At 40.2% G+C, this 18166-nt stretch overlaps 1 protein-coding gene across 6 annotated transcripts in view; it reads right to left on the reverse strand.

Annotated features, from left to right (window-relative positions):
• Positions 1–17416, reverse strand: part of LOC134529841 (solute carrier family 12 member 9) — a 57418-nt gene extending 40002 nt beyond the window's left edge. For 2 of the 6 annotated variants that reach the window (XR_010074718.1, XM_063364338.1), the window contains exons 1-2: positions 17168–17240; positions 4535–4860 (exon numbers count right to left, since the gene is read on the reverse strand). Coding sequence is in view for 5 of the 6 variants with exons in the window: in XM_063364338.1 (XP_063220408.1) it covers positions 4535–4860; positions 17168–17238 (397 nt within the window). In the remaining variant the exon portion in view is untranslated. The other 4 variants (XM_063364340.1, XM_063364342.1, XM_063364341.1 and 1 more) reach the window with 4 other exon arrangements.
• Between the last annotated feature and the right edge of the window lie 750 nt (positions 17417–18166).

The raw sequence follows: 18166 nt of genomic DNA on the forward strand, positions 1-18166 counted from the left end.
GGTTGGAGAGGTGCGTTGGGTTGGAGGGGTGCAGTTGGGAGGAGGGGAGCGGTGAGGTGAAGGGGAGCGGTGGGGTGAAGGGGAGTGGTGGTGTGAAGGGGAGCGGTGGGTCGAGGGGAGCGGTGGGTCGAGGGGAGCGGTGGGTGGGAGAGGTGCGGTGGGTTGGAGGGTAGTGGTGGGTATGAGGGGTGAGGTGGGGTGGAGGTGTGCGGTGGAGTGAAGGGGAGCGGTGGGGTGAAGGGGAGCGGTGGGGTGAAGGGGAGCGGTGGGGTGAAGGGGAGCGGTGGGGTGAAGGGGAGCGGTGGATTGGAGAGGTTAGGTGGGGTGGAGTGGAGCGGTGGGGTGGTGTGGTGCGGTTGGGTGGAGTGGAGCGGTGGGGTGGTGGGGTGGTGTGGTGGGGTGGAGTGAAGGGGAGCGGTGGTGTGGAGGGGAGTGGTGGTGTGGAGGGGAGCGGTGGTGTGGAGGGGAGCGGTGGTGTGGAGGGGAGTGGTGGGGTGAAGAGCGGTGGATTGGAGGTGCGTTGGGTTGGAGGGGTGCGGTGGGGTGGGATGGTGCGGTGGGGTGAAGGGGAGCGGTGGGGTGGCGGGGAGCGGTGGGTTGAAGGGGTGGGGTGGGTTGGAGGGGAACGGTGGGGTGAAGGGGAGCGGTGGGGAGAAGGGGAGGGGTGGGGCGAAGGGGAGCGGTGGTGTAAAGGGGAGCGGTGGGGTGAAGGGGAGCGGTGGTGTGAAGGGGAGTGGTGGGTTGAAGGGGAGCGGCGGGTAGGAGGGGTAGCGGTGGGGTGAAGGGGAGCGGTGGGGTGAAGGGGAGCGGTGGGGTGAAGGGGAGCGGTGGTGTAAAGGGGAGTGGTGGGTTGAAGGGGAGCATAGTGTAGGAGGGGTGCGGTGGGGTGAAGGGGAGCGGTGGGGTGAAGGGGAGCGGTGGGGTGAAGGGGAGCGGTGGTGTGAAGGGGAGTGGTGGGTTGAAGGGGAGCGGTGGGTATGAGGGGTGCGGTGGGGTGAAGGGGAGCGGTGGGGTGAAGGGGAGCGGTGGGGTGAAGGGGAGCGGTGGTGTAAAGGGGAGTGGTGGGTTGAAGGGGAGCGTAGGGTAGGAGGGGTGCGGTGGGGTGAAGGGGAGCGGTGGGGTGAAGGGGAGCGGTGGGGTGAAGGGGAGCGGTGGTGTGAAGGGGAGTGGTGGATTGAAGGGGAGCGGCGGGTAGGAGGGGTACGGTGGGGTGAAGGGGAGTGGTGGGGTGAAGGGGAGCGGTGGTGTAAAGGGGAGTGGTGGGTTGAAGGGGAGCGTAGGGTAGGAGGGGTGCGGTGGGGTGAAGGGGAGCGGTGGGGTGAAGGGGAGCGGTGGTGTGAAGGGGAGTGGTGGGTTGAAGGGGAGCGGCGGGTAGGAGGGGTGCGGTGGGGTGAAGGGGAGCGGTGGGGTGAAGGGGAGCGGTGGGGTGAAGGGGAGCGGTGGTGTAAAGGGGAGTGGTGGGTTGAAGGGGAGCGTAGGGTAGTAGGGGAGCGGTGGGGTGAAGGGGAGCGGTGGGGTGAAGGGGAGCGGTGGTGTGAAGGGGAGTGGTGGGTTGAAGGGGAGCGGCGGGTAGGAGGGGTGCGGTGGGGTGAAGGGGAGCGGTGGGGTGAAGGGGAGCGGTGGTGTAAAGGGGAGTGGTGGGTTGAAGGGGAGCGTAGGGTAGGAGGGGTGCGGTGGGGTGAAGGGGAGCGGGGGGTCAAGGGGAGCGGTGGTGTGAAGGGGAGTGGTGGGTTGAAGGGGAGCGGCGGGTAGGAGGGGTGCGGTGGGGTGAAGGGGAGCGGTGGGGTGAAGGGGAGCGGTGGTGTAAAGGGGAGTGGTGGGTTGATGGGGAGCGTAGGGTAGGAGGGGTGCGGTGGGGTGAAGGGGAGCGGTGGGGTGAAGGGGAGCGGTGGTGTGAAGGGGAGTGGTGTGTTGAAGGGGAGCGGCGGGTAGGAGGGGTACGGTGGGGTGAAGGGGAGTGGTGGGGTGAACGGGAGCGGTGGTGTAAAGGGGAGTGGTGGGTTGAAGGGGAGTGGTGGGTTGAAGGGGAGCGGTGGGGTGAAGGGGAGCGGTGGTGTGAAGGGGAGCGGTGGGTTGAAGGGGAGCGGCGGGTAGGAGGGGTGCGGTGGGTTGAAGGGGAGCGGCGGGTAGGTGGGGTGCGGTGGGGTGAAGGGGAGCGGTGGGGTGAAGGGGAGTGGTGGGGTGAAGGGGAGCGGTGGGGTGAAGGGGAGCGGTGGTGTAAAGGGGTGTGGTGGGTTGAAGGGGAGCGTAGGGTAGGAGGGGTGCGGTGGGGTGAAGGGGAGCGGTGGGGTGAAGGGGAGCGGTGGTGTGAAGGGGAGTGGTGGTTTGAAGGGGAGCGGCGGGTAGGAGTGGTGCGGTGGGGTGAAGGGGAGCGGTGGGGTGGAGGGGAGCGGTGGTGAAGGAGTGGTGCGGTGGGGTGAAGGGGAGCGGTGGGTTGGAGGGGAAAAGGATAGAAGTGCGAGGTAGTCCTGTCATGGTTAAAAACCCGCATGTTTAGAGCGTATAGGGCTTGCCCTGAGACGCACTTATAGTCTTCCCTACCTAGACCCCTCCCTTACACACTTAGTTTTAACTTAGGTTAGGGAAAAAAAAAATTCCTGTCGGCAGCTGATATCGGTGCTATGTGGATGGAGCTCGGCACTGGAGTAGTGAGACTATGAAATTGGGCTGGCCTTCAAATCTACCGGGTAACTAACCTGTTGTCAGGCGCGGATATCTGAACTGAAGTAGCATTGTTGAGAACGAGTAGCCGCGCGGTGCTTCTACAAGTAGTCGTTGTAGTTCTGACAGTGAGGTCGTTAGTAATAGAAGTGTTTCAGTGTCTCTGCGTCAGTTGACGTTCCGGTGGCCAGAACAGCCGGAGTTAACCCGTCATGCATCGTACCTCCAGAACACACTAACTTGGCCTTTAGGTGTTGAACCCCTGACCCTGAGTAGTCTCGTGCCTCGACTGCGTGTTGGAGCACTGTCAAGTGTATATTATTCTCCAGCTGGAGCGCTGTAAACAGTAAACTTAGCTCTGGCCGCCGGTGACCCTTCCTCCAGCCGAATGCCAGCCAGTCACGTCACTCAATGGACAGGCGGAAAGTGGCATAGCGGCACTTTAAAGACACCAGAAGGCGACTGGAGACGTGAAGCAGTGTCAGGGCATCCCCCTCGGGTTCCAAGCGTGACAAATGTGACAGCTGAGCGGGTGACAGATAGAAGGATCGGACAAACGGCCGGCCAAGCGAACAAGTATGACGTGACAACGTCTAATAAATCGATGAACGCCGGCTGCACGCACGAAAAAGAATGACTCATTGTCCCGTTACATACATTGTCCCGTTACGCTCATTGAACGCTTGCGGCGCATCTATCTCTCTTCCACTCGATTGGAACAACCATCGATTTGACTTTTTCGAGGCACATTAAACTTGAAACACTCCCATTCGTTTCCTACTTTTCATATCATCGTCCTATCCTTAACAAAATAACGCAGATTGGAAGAAGTTAAATAGCAAACATGTATAAAAGTTATAGTTAAAATAATCTTCGTTAAAGTAATAAACATATTTGAATTGATGAGTGCAAATAAAAGTAATTTTATCAATTAAATTGTAGATTTCATTTCACTCATTCTTTGTATCCATACAAAACAGTGATAATTCAATAAAAATTATTCAATTTTATTTATAAAAGTATGCAATAATTTCATCAATGTTTTGTTATGACGTCACGTTAAACTATCGACCGTAAACCAACTTTACAGACAACCAATTTTTTTACAGCTTCAGATTATAACTAACTAATAATTAAACTAAATCTAAGCACCGATAACCCGAAAACCGGATAATCCGGGCCCCGACAATTGAGAGTTTACTATAATATGTAATAGTTTTCGGTCGTGTCTTCTGTTTATTATTACAGACGCGGTGAAAATCTTCAGATGTAACAGTGTAAAAAAAAAAAAGGAGAAGAAAGGAACAAGAAGAAATTGAGTGGAGACTAATCGCCCTGGCAACCCATAGTGTTATCTTAACACGTGACACATATCTCACATCCGCTGCCGATATTCGCTCAAAAATGGCATTAAGCACGACAGGAAGTTTTTTAACTACGCACTTTTCAACTTTCTAGACAATCAAATAATTCCCGATGGCTTTTAAAAATTAACGAGTTTCTCAAGGTTTACCAGGCCCACAAAAAATTCATCGAGGTTAATACAGGCAGTAAGAGGTCATAAGATAAGAATTGAGCATTAATAAAATGTAAGCAAATACAATGTACAGAAGTAAAATGCCAAATCTGTAAATACTAGTACGTAATTTAAAGAGAATAATTTAATGTTGAAAAAATATATGCATATTCTCTCAAGGCATTTTTATTAACATTTAAATTTTTTTATCTTGTTCGAACACAAAATTAATATGCAATTCATAATCTGCTAAAAACTAATATATATATATATAAACACACACATATATATATATACATACACACACACACAAATAAAATATTAGTGTAGTATTGTTAGTTATAAAAGGCTACTCACCAACCCTTAGGAACAATAAGGCACTGAACATAGACAGTGCTACTGGGCTGAACACACCCGCAAAGGTTCCCAGCGTCCTTCCATTAGCTGCGGTATCAATACCAAACTCCACATAACCACTGTCTGCAGTAGGTCCACACCTCTTTCCACCAAGAACCCTCCGCAAGGTATTGAATATGCTATACTTCAGTATCAAAGGAGCTTTTTCTGTGCCCGTGGACGTTGATGGTGCGTCATGCTCATCTGTTGGTAAATTGTTTCCAGATGTAGAATTTGTGGAGCCAATTTCTGGTGCCAACATTTCCAAGGCATTAGGATTCAGCACACTGAAAATGTGACCTGAAAACATTTTTTTTAAAAATTAAATAAGAAATTTAAAGTAGCTTTATAATCTTATATTGATACGTCAGAATGATAGTATTTTATCAATGTTATTAGACAAATTGTTATTTGCAAACATAACAGCCACTCATCAAGTCAGATAGAACAATGGTTCAACTTCAGGCCCGGTGCACACTCGCTCCAGGAGGAGGCTGGACAGTTGTGTCATTTTCAATCTGATACGAAGAAATACAAACCAACTGCTGTTCGATTCACCTGTGACGCCGACACCTATCTGATGCCAGCGTCACTCTTGACAGCTGTCGAAATGAACGCGGGTTCCTGCGCCCACCCCGATACCTGGCAGTACTCAACGTACTGGACGCAATGGATGCAGATAGGACGCCGATAGAACGCACATTAGAAATGACGCGGCATCCGGATAACTTTTGCAGCAAGTGTGCACCTTGCCTTAGACTGACATTCTGGAGGACCTAGGTTCTAATCCGAACCAAGTCATCCTGAATTTGGTTTTTCATTGTTTCACAAAATAATTTCAGGCAAAAGCTGGTATGGTAGGCTATAGCTGATTCAGTCACCAATTTCCTTGAGTTGCAATAGTTGTATGTCATATCTCTAATGAGCAATCAATTTTCTGCCAAATGTGAGGTATGTTACACGAGAAATATGTGTCGTGAACAGGCATTTAACAGAAACAGACGCATGTCTTTCAGGCTGCTAATAAAAGAGAACAAAGAGATTTCCAGAATATTGACAGTAAAGTTGTAAAGAAGATGGAAGCAGCAGAAGGGGTAATTCCACGGACTTATCTAAAAATTATCAAATACCGGTACATAAAAGATTCTTACGTATAATAATGCATGTAAATTATCGTACCTCATGCAGAAAACTTTTCAAAAGCTTAGGTGTCTTAACATTACCATCGTTATACATTTATGAACTACTTAAATTTGCTAATTCACAGTTGAATGAACTGCAGAATTTCAATTTACATAATTATTCGACTAGAACAAAAAATAATTTTCATGTATTACAACATCGTACAAAATGTTTTGCAAATAGTCCGAGATACTTTGTTATATGTCTTTATAACAAACTTCCACGACATTTTAAATTAGAAAACCAACTTTGTGGATAAAAAAACCCGTAAAGATTTGCTGTTGGAATTCAGTTTTTATTCTATTAATGATTTTATGGAAGCAAAACTATGCTAAAAATGTATTATTATGATATTTACATTATTTGTTTTTTTACTATTATTATTGTTTATGTGTATATGGCGGTACTTAAATATGTATTCATGTTTAATATTCTTGACGAGTCCTACACTACATGTACAATATAATTGTATATTTTTGTAGTCGACTTGGACAATAAAACTACTATACTACTATACTAAAAGACGGATTACGTATCGTGGGACGACCCAAATTGAATTGTTGACAGGCTGAGAAGAAGCAGATGCCCGAATAAAGTACAAAGAACACTGTTTCAGTGCATCAAATGTAATAAACAGTTTGGACGACGAGATGACTTAAATCGACATGATGAAATCTGCAGCACAGAGCAAGTTATGCGTAAGCAAGAACCTGTTTGTAATTTCTGCGGCAGAGCCTTTATGCTAGTACCGCATGCTAGACGTCATGAAGACTGGAACATTGAACATGTCTCTAATTTCGTCACAATGCGAAAAGTGTGGTGTCATACCGACATCGCGAATATTTGGCACGCCATTCCAAATACCGTAAAGATACACACTGGAATTTTATTGGGTAAAAATTGCGATATGACTTTCGTATGTAGATACATATAAATGGATTGCCTTCGGTGTGACTTCTCAGTTCGCCTTTGTTTGTGAAAGAGTGAAGACACACTTGCCTGATAGTTATCCAACAGTGTTAATCTTTACTCGGACTTGAAAGCTGAAACGACGAAGATCTCAATGGCATATGTGCCATCGGCAACTGAAGGTTCTTCGGCCCAGTCTGACCCATCACTAACAACAGTAACGTCAAATCGGTCGTCTCCAGGGACCCTGACTGCAGCTGATGGCGGAGCTCACCTGTGCAGGGCCGTTTCGCATCTGTAAGCATTAGTCTTCTGTGGTCGCGCGATATGAGATAATGCCCGGAGGGGCGTGGCAGTCGACACGCCAGACTCTGGCACGCGCGGCGATGGACTGGTGCTCTCGCTAGCACCAGGCACACAACAGACCTCCACACCTCGTGATCGCAGTCCGTCGTGACGCCGGTTCTCGACTCGGTCCGGCCCGGGCACCACTAAGCTGCGACACTAGTTTGGCCACGTCGGTCATGCAAAGCCTGGCCGTGCGGGGATGTTTAGTTTAGAGTTTAGGAGGGGCGATACGAAATCTGGGGTACGAAATGAGTGGCTGAGGGTAGCTTGGATGGCGGTGGAGAAGGTACGGGGGTGTTGGAATGGCCCAGAAAAGGCGCCAGGCAGTGTTACACGTGGCCTTGCACTGCCTCACGTGCAGAAAAAATGAGAGGGGATGTTATCGCTACGTTTCACGGTTACGACAAAGGGGAGTAAGCGGTCTCAAGAGGCAGATCCAAAGCACCCTAGCCCATGGCGACACAGGTTAACAAATTACCTACTCACGCCCGCTAACGCTCGTATTTATGTCCACGCCCGAGTCACGAGTTCGAAGCTTGGTCACGGCTCGTCTTGGATGCGCGATTGCCAAGAGGTACGAAGTGGTGACGGCGCACGAGACGAGATTGACAATGCGAGGACTGTCCTAAACGGCCAGTGTTGTGACCACTCTCCTGGAAATTCCAGGTTTCTCTAGGTTTTTCAAAGCTGTCTCACTGAAAGTTTACGACTAAAATATACTTGGCATGCTACAGTATATTTATTTTTATGATTAAGTACTTTATCTGAACATAATTTGGTAACATTTACATAGCATCTCAAAAAGAAAATAATTTCAACAAAACCCAAAAATCATTACATGTTTATTAAGCAAGTTTCCTACTCTCTTACTTCAGCCGATTCCCCTGAGTTTTCCAGCCCATATAAATTGTATCCCTCGTCTCATCGGCCTATACATTATTGCAATAGCACACAGTATTATCAAAACCAATTTTAAACATTAATAATATTCAGAATTGACTAAAATGTTTCCACACATAATATACAGTTTGCACTGTTACCATTTCACAACAAACACTGCCAGTTTTAAAACTTAAACTTTAAACAGTACATTATTGTGATATGCCGAAAGACTATACAGGTTATCCCAGAACTAAACGTTGTAAAAATGGCCCTTAGTCTTTTTTGTCAGACACTTGACACAGTTTGTTAACAATCAGCTTTGCAAAGAAGACTTGTAAGGAAAAACCTTTACGGTAGAAGATGACATCAGTTGGCCATGTTTGCTTTCATGCCAGAAAGCAGTTATCATAAATATGTGCTCTCCCAAGTAACACATGATAACCAGCAAATTATTCAATGTGTGGTTATTTTTGCCCTAAATAATAATAGATTTTGGAGACCCTAACCTCTTGGTACCTTTCTTCTAAAATTTGGTCACTCCAAAAGTCGCTAAGATCCATTTGCATTTAAAGAAAATTGACCCATAAAAAGAGAAACTTACATTGGTGTGTGTCAAAATATTTAAAGCTCTTATAAATTTCTTCTTTTTTTTTTTGCTTGGTTTTTGTAAGAAGAAAGTCATATTGCTATCTTTTAAATTATTATATTACACAACCACATTTCATAGAAACAGGACGGTTCGAAAAACAATATTATGCGGGCTACAAGTGACCCATGGGCTGCCAGTTTGAGACACTTGGCCTGAATCACACTAAGTTATTCTGTGAGCTGTTACCCAAATATAATACTGATGTATTACATAAAATGTTATTTTATCTAAACTTAAGTTATGTGATTTTAATTAAAAACTGTTTGTAACCTTGTTGTGTGACAGCAAAGATATCAGTTACAAGACAAATGTAATGAGGTGGCGCAGGGTTATCATATTAGACTCATTTTCCAGAGGAGATTCTAATCTTGATCTGGCCATCCTAATTTAGGTTTTCCATGGTTAAACCAAAATTACTCCATGCAAATTCTGGGATGGATCCTTACTAAAGGTTATGACCAATGATGGGCGTGATGGGAGTAAAATTTCAAGGCCAAATTTTAATTCAACGTTTTCGTGAAACATTGTTGTGAAAAGTTTCTGATGCAAAAAGGACGGATAACAAGTTGCAGACGGTGCAGAGGACTTTTCGGGCCACGATGCCTTGAGCAGGCTCCAAGTGGTTGCATGCGGCTCAGGTTAAACCCTGTCATGCTGCAGGGATAATCGGGTAGCAGCGGTAGGGCCCCGCCTGCGTCTGACGCCACCAGACTTGCTGGCATCTAGTAAGGGAGTATTTGGGCAGAGGGCAACACAATGGGGTTTGAGATTATTGTTGTGTACTGTGCCACGGGCCATATTCGTAAGAAAATGATTTTTTTTCAAGTACGTATTATTTTAATTACTTGTGTTAATTAGTATTTTTAAACAGTGTTATATGAGTACTGTTTTATCTGTGTAACTAAATATTTTTGAAGTGAAACTTCTTCGGGTGCGATGAGAGTATATTGCAATTACAATTTCAAGGCCAAATTTTAATGCAACGTTTTTGTGAAACATTGTTTTGGAACATTTCTGACGCCAAAGAGATATAAAGAGAGAATTTACAAGTTCAGGTTTGAATTGCCAAAAAGTTTTACTTCCATCACATGTACTGAGTTACACATGCTCTTTTTTTCTATACATATCCCTAATGTGTGTAGTAGTGTGTAACCATTTCTAATGACCTCTGGGACTTTAAGCCCACAAAAAAATTAATTACAGGAAGCATCAGGGTTGTGTTTCTATGACTGTTTTCTTTTTTTTTTTATTTAAGTTCTAGAACTGATTAAACAGTCCCCAAGTGCATACGAATGTATAGGTTTTAAAAGTTAAGTCTTTTTTATATTTAGGATGAATGTTATTAACTGTCAAGACTTTTCACCTAAGTATACGTGATTGGTTTTATAGTAACTATTTTTCTTAAGAATACTTTTGGTTGAAAAATTAAAAGATCAAACTGTTTTCAATATAACGTGTTTAAACAGTGAGTTTTATCATACACAGTATTTCTTTTTAAAACTGTTATCTGTATTTAGTGAAAGGCAACGACAGTGATCTCTGGTACGATAACCTTCCAGGATTTTCTGTAAAGATGTTTTCTGGGGCACAGTATTGGCTGCACATTTCAAACATTTCTCAGTAAGTGGACCGACCAGATTGCTTCTCACTCGGTGGCTCACATCAAAAGATATAATGCATTAAGTAGTGCAGACAAATTCATGTCTGTGGTCTGGCCTATGCCATATTTTTTAAACTTTTTTCAGTTAACTGGGAGTTTATGTGACTCCAGGTATCTGCAGATAGGCCCAAGATGACCATGTGGATGCTCAAGCAGCAACTGTCTCTAGTGACTATGGCTTTGTATGTAACCAGTTTCGATAAAATGTTGTGAGCATTAAATTTGTTTAGTACTGCTAGAAAGTCGTTTTCTATTTCCGGTGACAAATGTTTTTGTGAAGAAAAGTGTAATTTTTTGTGTGCATGCCAATTTCTTAACTCGTGACTTTATCTATGAACCAGTATTCATTAATAATTTTTGGGGGAAAATTTGAAATAAATTATTTTTTTCTTGTGCCATTGTTGAAATGTAAGGGACATTGATGAATATGATAGGTTCTTTTAGCTGGGCAAATTTGACCGAATACAGCAGTATAATATTTTTTTTAATCAGAAGTGTGCATTAAATGTTTTAAAGGAACATGCCTTTGAAAATGCAAAGGGATCAAAATCATGGAGGTGGAAAATTTTACTGCCTGTATTATTTCATGTTAATCTTTGTTTTACAATGGTTTTTTCATACTCAAATATTGGGTCATAATTTATTATTTTATAACAGGACCACAATTTATTGCCAAAACTAAATGGGTAACGTGCAAAAATAAGTCACTTCTGTAAGTTTTTTTAAAACACTAAAAATAATACTAGATTTAGTTGAAAAAGTAGTTTAATTCATTTAATTAAGTTAAAGTTAGTAAGAGCTGTAATCATTAATGAGAAAAATCACCCAATCCATTTAAATAAAATATTTGTGGCACATTTTTGTTGTATCATTTCACTAACAGATAAATTTTGCAGGAAATCACTTATTTCATTTATTTGGTAATTGGATTTAGTGGCACATAAATTTAATATTAAATTAGTCTATAAATTAAATATATATTATTGTCATTAACTATATATTTATCAGCGATCTCAGCAATGGTTTAGATTTTACAGAAATCTGTGGTGTTTCCAAAATAGTGAAAGTGTTAATTGGGTATTTTTGTATTAAAAATATATGATATCTAATATTAAAATTTTTTAAATCAATCAATTTATGGTAGGTTGTGAGAAAACTGTTGATGGGACTGAGCATGTTAATACAGTTAACACCATTATATTTGTTTTTGTTAAACCTTGTTTTCCTGTAAAAATTTTATTTTTAATCTTTGTTGCACAGCAAATTATTTATACCCACTCTTAGAAAATACCTACTCTTAATAATTTAATTATTTTTAAGATAGTGTTGGATTATCCACAAAATTTTTTGCAAGTTTTGTGCACAACTGTTAACAGTACAAAGTTATTCTCTGTATCATGACATTTTCTATTAAGTAATTACAACAATAAACTCATTTGAGCAAAAATTCTCCTTAGTTTCATTTTTAATGGCTTTTAAATAAAAAGATCTTTGGTTTCTTCATGGCAGCGTTATTTCTTGTGCCTTTGCTGTATATAAATGACAGTGATCCTTATGCCTTATGTTTCGTAGACAACATCTCATAACAAATAATGTGTTAAATTTAAAAAATTTGATATACAAAAATTGTGTATAAGAATATTTGCAAAGGATATAAATATATTTTTGTTAACTACTATGGCAGAAAAATTTAAATACAAATGTGAAACTTATTATTCAAGAGTGGCGTGTAGTTCGGATATTTTTTTTGCAACACGGCGACAAATAATAATTTTTGTTTGTGTTCTATGTCATACTCTGGTGTTACACACATGTCGGTGATTGTTAAAAGTTAAAAAGGTTGATTAGGTTAGGTCAGCAAAATAATAAAATATGTATCAAAATAAATTTATGTTCCTAACCTAACAAACCCTTGAAATGTTTTTTTCAGTATTTTTTTGTGTAGCTAACCTAACCTAAGGAACATTAAAACTGTAAATTAAATGTGCAATACTTGAATATCAGAGTGGGACTCCACAGAATAATTAGAAATAAAGCAAAGAACTCAATAAATGCATTTTTGGGTGTTTACCTTTTTTTAGAGAGGCACCCCTATGTTAGCTACATTAAAATAAAGTGAAAATGTGTGAACGATTGGTTCGTTAGGTTGGGTTAGCTGCATTAAGTAATTGAATCAAGTGAATGGTTGGTTAGGTTAGCTGCCTACATTTTAAATTGTTAATTCCTAACTGTTGAAATGATTTTAAATATTTTTAATATAGGTAGATGACTTAACCTAACCTAACCAACCTCCACACTATTTTAAAGTATTTTTAATGAACCTAACCAAACCCAATAGACCATTCTTATGATATCCCAGATGGGTCAAGTTCAAAATACGATACCGCCCTTACTATTGGTCGGAAATAAAGTCGGGGAAATGTATGATGTAATTGAAGTTGGCCAATCATAACAAATTGTATTGCTGAAAGAAGGAACATAAATTGTATAATATTGGCAACAGCAAAATCCAAAGTAGCACCATGGAAAAAAAAAAAAAAAAAAAAAAAGCAATTGAAGTAATAGTATTGGAACAATTGCTGAACAAGGAGTGAATTAATAACTTGAATTAATGATTTTAATATAGTAAATAAATATGTACAAAGTAAGTAATAAGTAGGCATTAAGAAATGTATTGGATGTGTGTATAAATAAGTGTAGTAGTCACAAGAGAAGAGCAAGATCGTGTTTATTTATAATGAATAAATATAACTGTGTAGTGTAGAGAAAGAATGTGTGGTTGTGTGATTGTAGTGAACAGGAAAGCAACGGTTCATGTTTTGTGACATAGAAAAAATTAAATGGAGAAATGTCAAATATTTTTGGTGGAAATTTAATATCTTCAACAGAAATACTGACAGTAAACGATTATTGCCGTAAGGCCAAGAAAGGTAAGTTGTTTCTAATGACTGTTTAATATTTGTGAGTTGTAGTTTTTTTTTTGTGCATTTCTTTTGATGTGTTAGATGAGGGGTGTGTTGTGTGTGTTTCATTTGTGATGTTAGGTAAAACAGTTCATTTGGTTAGATGAATCATAAAATTTAGTAGGAAATATTAAAAAGGCTTGTTTTTGCTATACGATAGTTTTGCAATTGTTGAAGTAATAAAAACAAAGTGAAAGTTTTGGTGAGGGTAGGTTAGTGAATACAAGTAAATAAATAAATATATATATGTTTACATCGAAATCGTCAACAAGGCTGTGCTGAAGTAATTACGACCTCTACGTTCTTATGATATAAGCATGGGAATGGGCATTTTGGATTGGGACGATTCACATGCTTGGTTTCAAAAGATATTGTTGTTGAGAAAAGTAAATTAGTGTATGGAATATATATTCAGTATTGTGTTCTATGATTAAATTATAACGTGGTATCACAAAAAATAGTAAACCGGGCGGGATTATAGTAAATAATAAGATAGCGTAGGAAGTGTATTTTTGGTATCATGTTCTAAACTTAGGTAAATAGGTAGGACTGAAATATAGAACAAGCTGCAGTGGGAAATATTAATTCGGTATCGTGTCCTGTACAAGAATATGTAAAACTGAAGTATCAAACACGATACCTTGGAAAATATTACTTCGGTATTGTGTCCTATACTAGAGTAGGTAGGACTTCAGTATAGAACACGATACCATGTGAAATACGACTTTGGTATTGTGTCCTATACTACAGATAGGGCTATATTATAGAATAAGAAGGGAGACAGAAAAAAAAAACAGGACTGAGAACGCATGGCCATTTGTAGACGAAGTAGAGTTCTCCTGCTAGATGGGGTTAGTAGATACCTTCACTAAACAGCTGCCCAGATGGCGTCAGTTTGTAGGTTAACATTTGATCATAGTATTGTGTTTCTCTAACTGTTTTTGTGTTTTACCTGCGAAGTCGTTATGGCAGATTTAAAAGAACAAAGAGTGTGTTCTAAAATTTTTTTCCTGCTTGAAAAATCAGCAACGGAAGCTTACCTAATTCTTCAACATGTTTTCAAGGAGGATGCTCTGAGCCACACACAAGTTTTCGAATGGTTTGGGCATTTTAAACGTGGTGAGATGAGTGTTGAAAACCATGCTCGTTCTGGGTGTCCTTCAACATCTCAAAATGATGAAAAAGTTAAAAATCTGGCAAAAACTCAATGAAGTTCATTGTTTTACAATTGACTAAATTTCAGAAGAGACAGGAGTGAATTGGAGCTCGTGCCATAGGATTTTCACTGAGGATTTGCAAATGAGGCGTGTTGCCGCTAAATTTGTTCCTTGCCTTCTTAAACAGGATCAAAAAACATTTGATTGAATTTGAGCCAGGACTTGAAAAAGAGAGACTAAAAGTGATACCAACTCTTTGACCAAAGTCATTACAGGTGATGAGAGTTGGTGTTAAGTGTATGACCCAGAAACAAAGCAAGTGCCAAGCCAGCGGAAGACTCCCAACTCCCCTGACCAAAAAAAGCAAGACTAGTGAGGTCAAATGTTAGGACGATGATCATTATGTTTTTTGATGTTTGTGGAATTGTGCACTGGGAATTTGTACCCCCCTGGCCACACTGTTAACCAGCACTTTTATTTGGAAGTTTTAAGATGTCTGCGAGAGGATGTGCGAAGGAAATGCCTGGAACTTTGGTGATCAGGTGACTGGTTCCTTCATCACAACGCCCCCGCACATACGGCCTTACGAATGAACTGCTACTTGGCTTCTCAGGGGTGGTCTGTCATTCCGCATCCTCTGCATTCGACAGACCTAGCCCTGTGCGACTTTTTCCTGTTCCCGAGAATGAAGAAAAATCTAAATGGGAAGCGTTTTAATGATGTGGAGGAGGTAAAAACAGCTTACCAAGGGGCACTGGAGGATATCAAAATTGAAGAGTTCCAGAGGTGCTTCAAACGATGGGAAAAAAGACTTGACAAGTGCATCACATCTAATGGAGAATACTTTGAAGATGACAAAAGGAATTTGGTAAAAAAAGTAATAAATAAATTTTTGATGACAAAAATCCAGTTTTATTTGGGTGCCCCCTCGTACTATACCTGTTAGTTAGTTTTATAGAGAAATGTGGTTTCTGCAAAAGCATGTGAATGTTCCCCGCCCAAAACCCACATAGGTATTTCAGCACTTGTCCCGTAAAAATGTAGTGGTGGTAATGATGTTCGGCACCATGTTGGTGACATCAATATTTTTATTGTATCAGGATTTAGGATTGAAGTATTTTTAATATATATAACAAAACCCTCTTAACCATAATTAAAAAAAACTGTTTTGAAGCAAAAAAAAAAAAGCTTATTGGATTTTTCAATTATTTTTTCCTTTAGAAAAGGTTCTCCTTTAGGGTAAATATGTAGTTGGGCGGTATTTGCGAAAAAAAATGTTAAAAATCCGAAAATACTTTTATTCTATGCTCTTTAACTTCCTCTTTTCAATAAAAGCGGCGGAGGTAATAAATTCCAAATACTTTAGGAGATATCGAATTTTTAAATTTCATCATATGTAGTTGAGCAGTATTTGCGAAAAAAAATGTTAAAATCCGAAAATACCTTTATTAGATGCTCTTCAACTTCCTCTTTTCATCAAAAGCGACGGAGATAAGAAATTCCAAATACTTTAGGAGGTATCGAATTTTTAAATTTCATCACAATTATAGCAGTGCGTTCATGTGGCTATGACCATTGTTTCTTGTTTACGAGCATCTATTTTTTTATTGGATAATGATGTCACGTGATTGTTCGTGATAGGCCAGAATTCAAATTAACCAATACGTGATTATTTACTTCATTTATTGTTTAAAACGGTGTTTAATTACCGCCTCCAACTTAGGCGAGTTTTTAACGTTTCTAATTTTAAAGTCTTATTTTTTATTGTTGCGCAAGTAATAAGTAACAAAAAAATTTTACGTGAGTTGTTTCTGTTCATCCTTTGTCCCGGTTTGTTAGGTCAGGTCAGTTACATTATAAATACTTTAAAACTAAAGAACCATTGAAATAATTTCATATTATTTCTAATGTACGCTTAGTTTCAAAGTATTTATAATGTAACTGACCTGACCTAATCGACCATTTTCATTAATTAGACATTCACAAACACACAGCAAAATAAAAAAAATGGCGACGGTCGAATGATAAACACAGGTCTTGTATGCAAAATAAGAACGGCGATATCTCCTAAAGTATTTGGAATTTCTTATCTCCGCCGCTTTTGATGAAAAGAGGAAGTTGAAGAGCGTCTAATAAAGGTATTTTCGGATTTTAAAACATTTTTTTTCGCAAATACCGCTCAACTACATATGATGAAATTTAAAAAATTCGATATCTCCTAAAGTATTTGGAATTTATTACCTCCGCCGCTTTTAATGAAAAGAGGAAGTTGAAGAGCGTCTAATAAAGGTATTTTCGGATTTTTAACATTTTTTTTCGCAAATACCGCTCAACTACATATTTATCTCCTTTAGTACTACCCAGTTGATTAGGTTATGTTAGGTTAGTTATATCACAAAAATAAACAATTCATTAAAAAGGTAAACAACTGAAGTATCACAACACCCTCTTACAAATAGAATAAAGAACATGAATGTAAAATAGCTGTTTTAAAGGTTAATATTTTTTTCTTTCTTTCCGAATGCACGCTCTCCTTTAAAATACTACAATAACTTTCAAAATCATTGTTTACTTTAAGATACAAACAATTAGAATGTAGAAGAAATTTTCAATCCTGTGACATGCGATGTACGAGCAACATAAATAGCGCTGAAAAAATATTTTATTATAATAATATATAGGTAAAACCAAACGTCAAATGTTTTTACAGCGCTATTAATGTACTTTACAAGGCTATTAATGTACCTCTGAAACATATTTAGAGAAATAACAGACAAATTCATTTTGTCAACCCTTTCTAAATTAAACTGAATATCTAAAAATACATTTAATTTAAATACACACCTTTTATTGGTTGCTATATTTTTACATATGTCACATGCTAGAGGCCTAGGTTTGATTCGTTGTAAGTCCATTCAACTATAAATATTAAAATGTACTTACCAACAGAGTAAATACAAATTCAACTGCAAAAAAAAAATCCTCCTTCAATTTTATACAAAATGTGTGTCAGAAATATGTCAAAATTTAAGTTTTCAACCTATTTAACTCAACCCAAACACTTTCAAAAACATTCCGCTATTGTTGGCCTTTGAAGACCAAAGTGATAACATGTAACTATTAAATATTTTTTTGACTGAATCCAAATATATCATTAGTTTAAATTTGTAATTTATTTCATACATTTTAAAAGAAAAGAACTAAAAGCACAACCACTAAATTTTGAATTTATGTATTTAAAAATAAATTATGTATCCAATAATATCAAACTTTGGACAAACTCCAGCAATTATACAGTCTTGCTCTAGGTGTGCACAAGCAGAGGCTAAATGTACCAGTGCCCTCGCACTAAGTTAGTGGTATTTGAAGTTCAAAGGCGAACTGGAAAAAAAAGAGTGCGTAATAGAAAGCAATCATTTCTACATAGTTTCGAGAATCAGTGCCAGTAATCATAGATTTGTTGACTTGATAAAATTGATAAATTTTATTTGTCCCATGTCGCTGTCACATCTCCGACAGAGAGGTAGAGACGTGTCGGACGTCGCTCAGTCGCTTTGCTGATGATTGAATGTTTGATTGCCCGGCGCCACCTCTGTGGAAAGAGCAGCCTCTGACACTGAGTCAGGAGTGGACCGTCCAGCCTAGTGTGGCTGACCGGGAACGTCACCCGCGCGGAGAACACTCTGCAAAGAAAAATTAGTGGATACTAGTTTGATGCACATGTTGGGGGCCCGTGTATGACAAGGCAAATAGGAAGCAGGCGAAATAAGTCGCAAAGGAATACTTACAGTTAGGTGAAATTTATTATAGCACAGGACACTAAGAAGTGCTGCTACAAAACAT

The sequence above is a fragment of the Bacillus rossius genome, chromosome 2 (genome assembly GCF_032445375.1).
Source record: "Bacillus rossius redtenbacheri isolate Brsri chromosome 2, Brsri_v3, whole genome shotgun sequence".
NCBI classification, from domain to species: Eukaryota; Metazoa; Arthropoda; class Insecta; order Phasmatodea; family Bacillidae; genus Bacillus; species Bacillus rossius.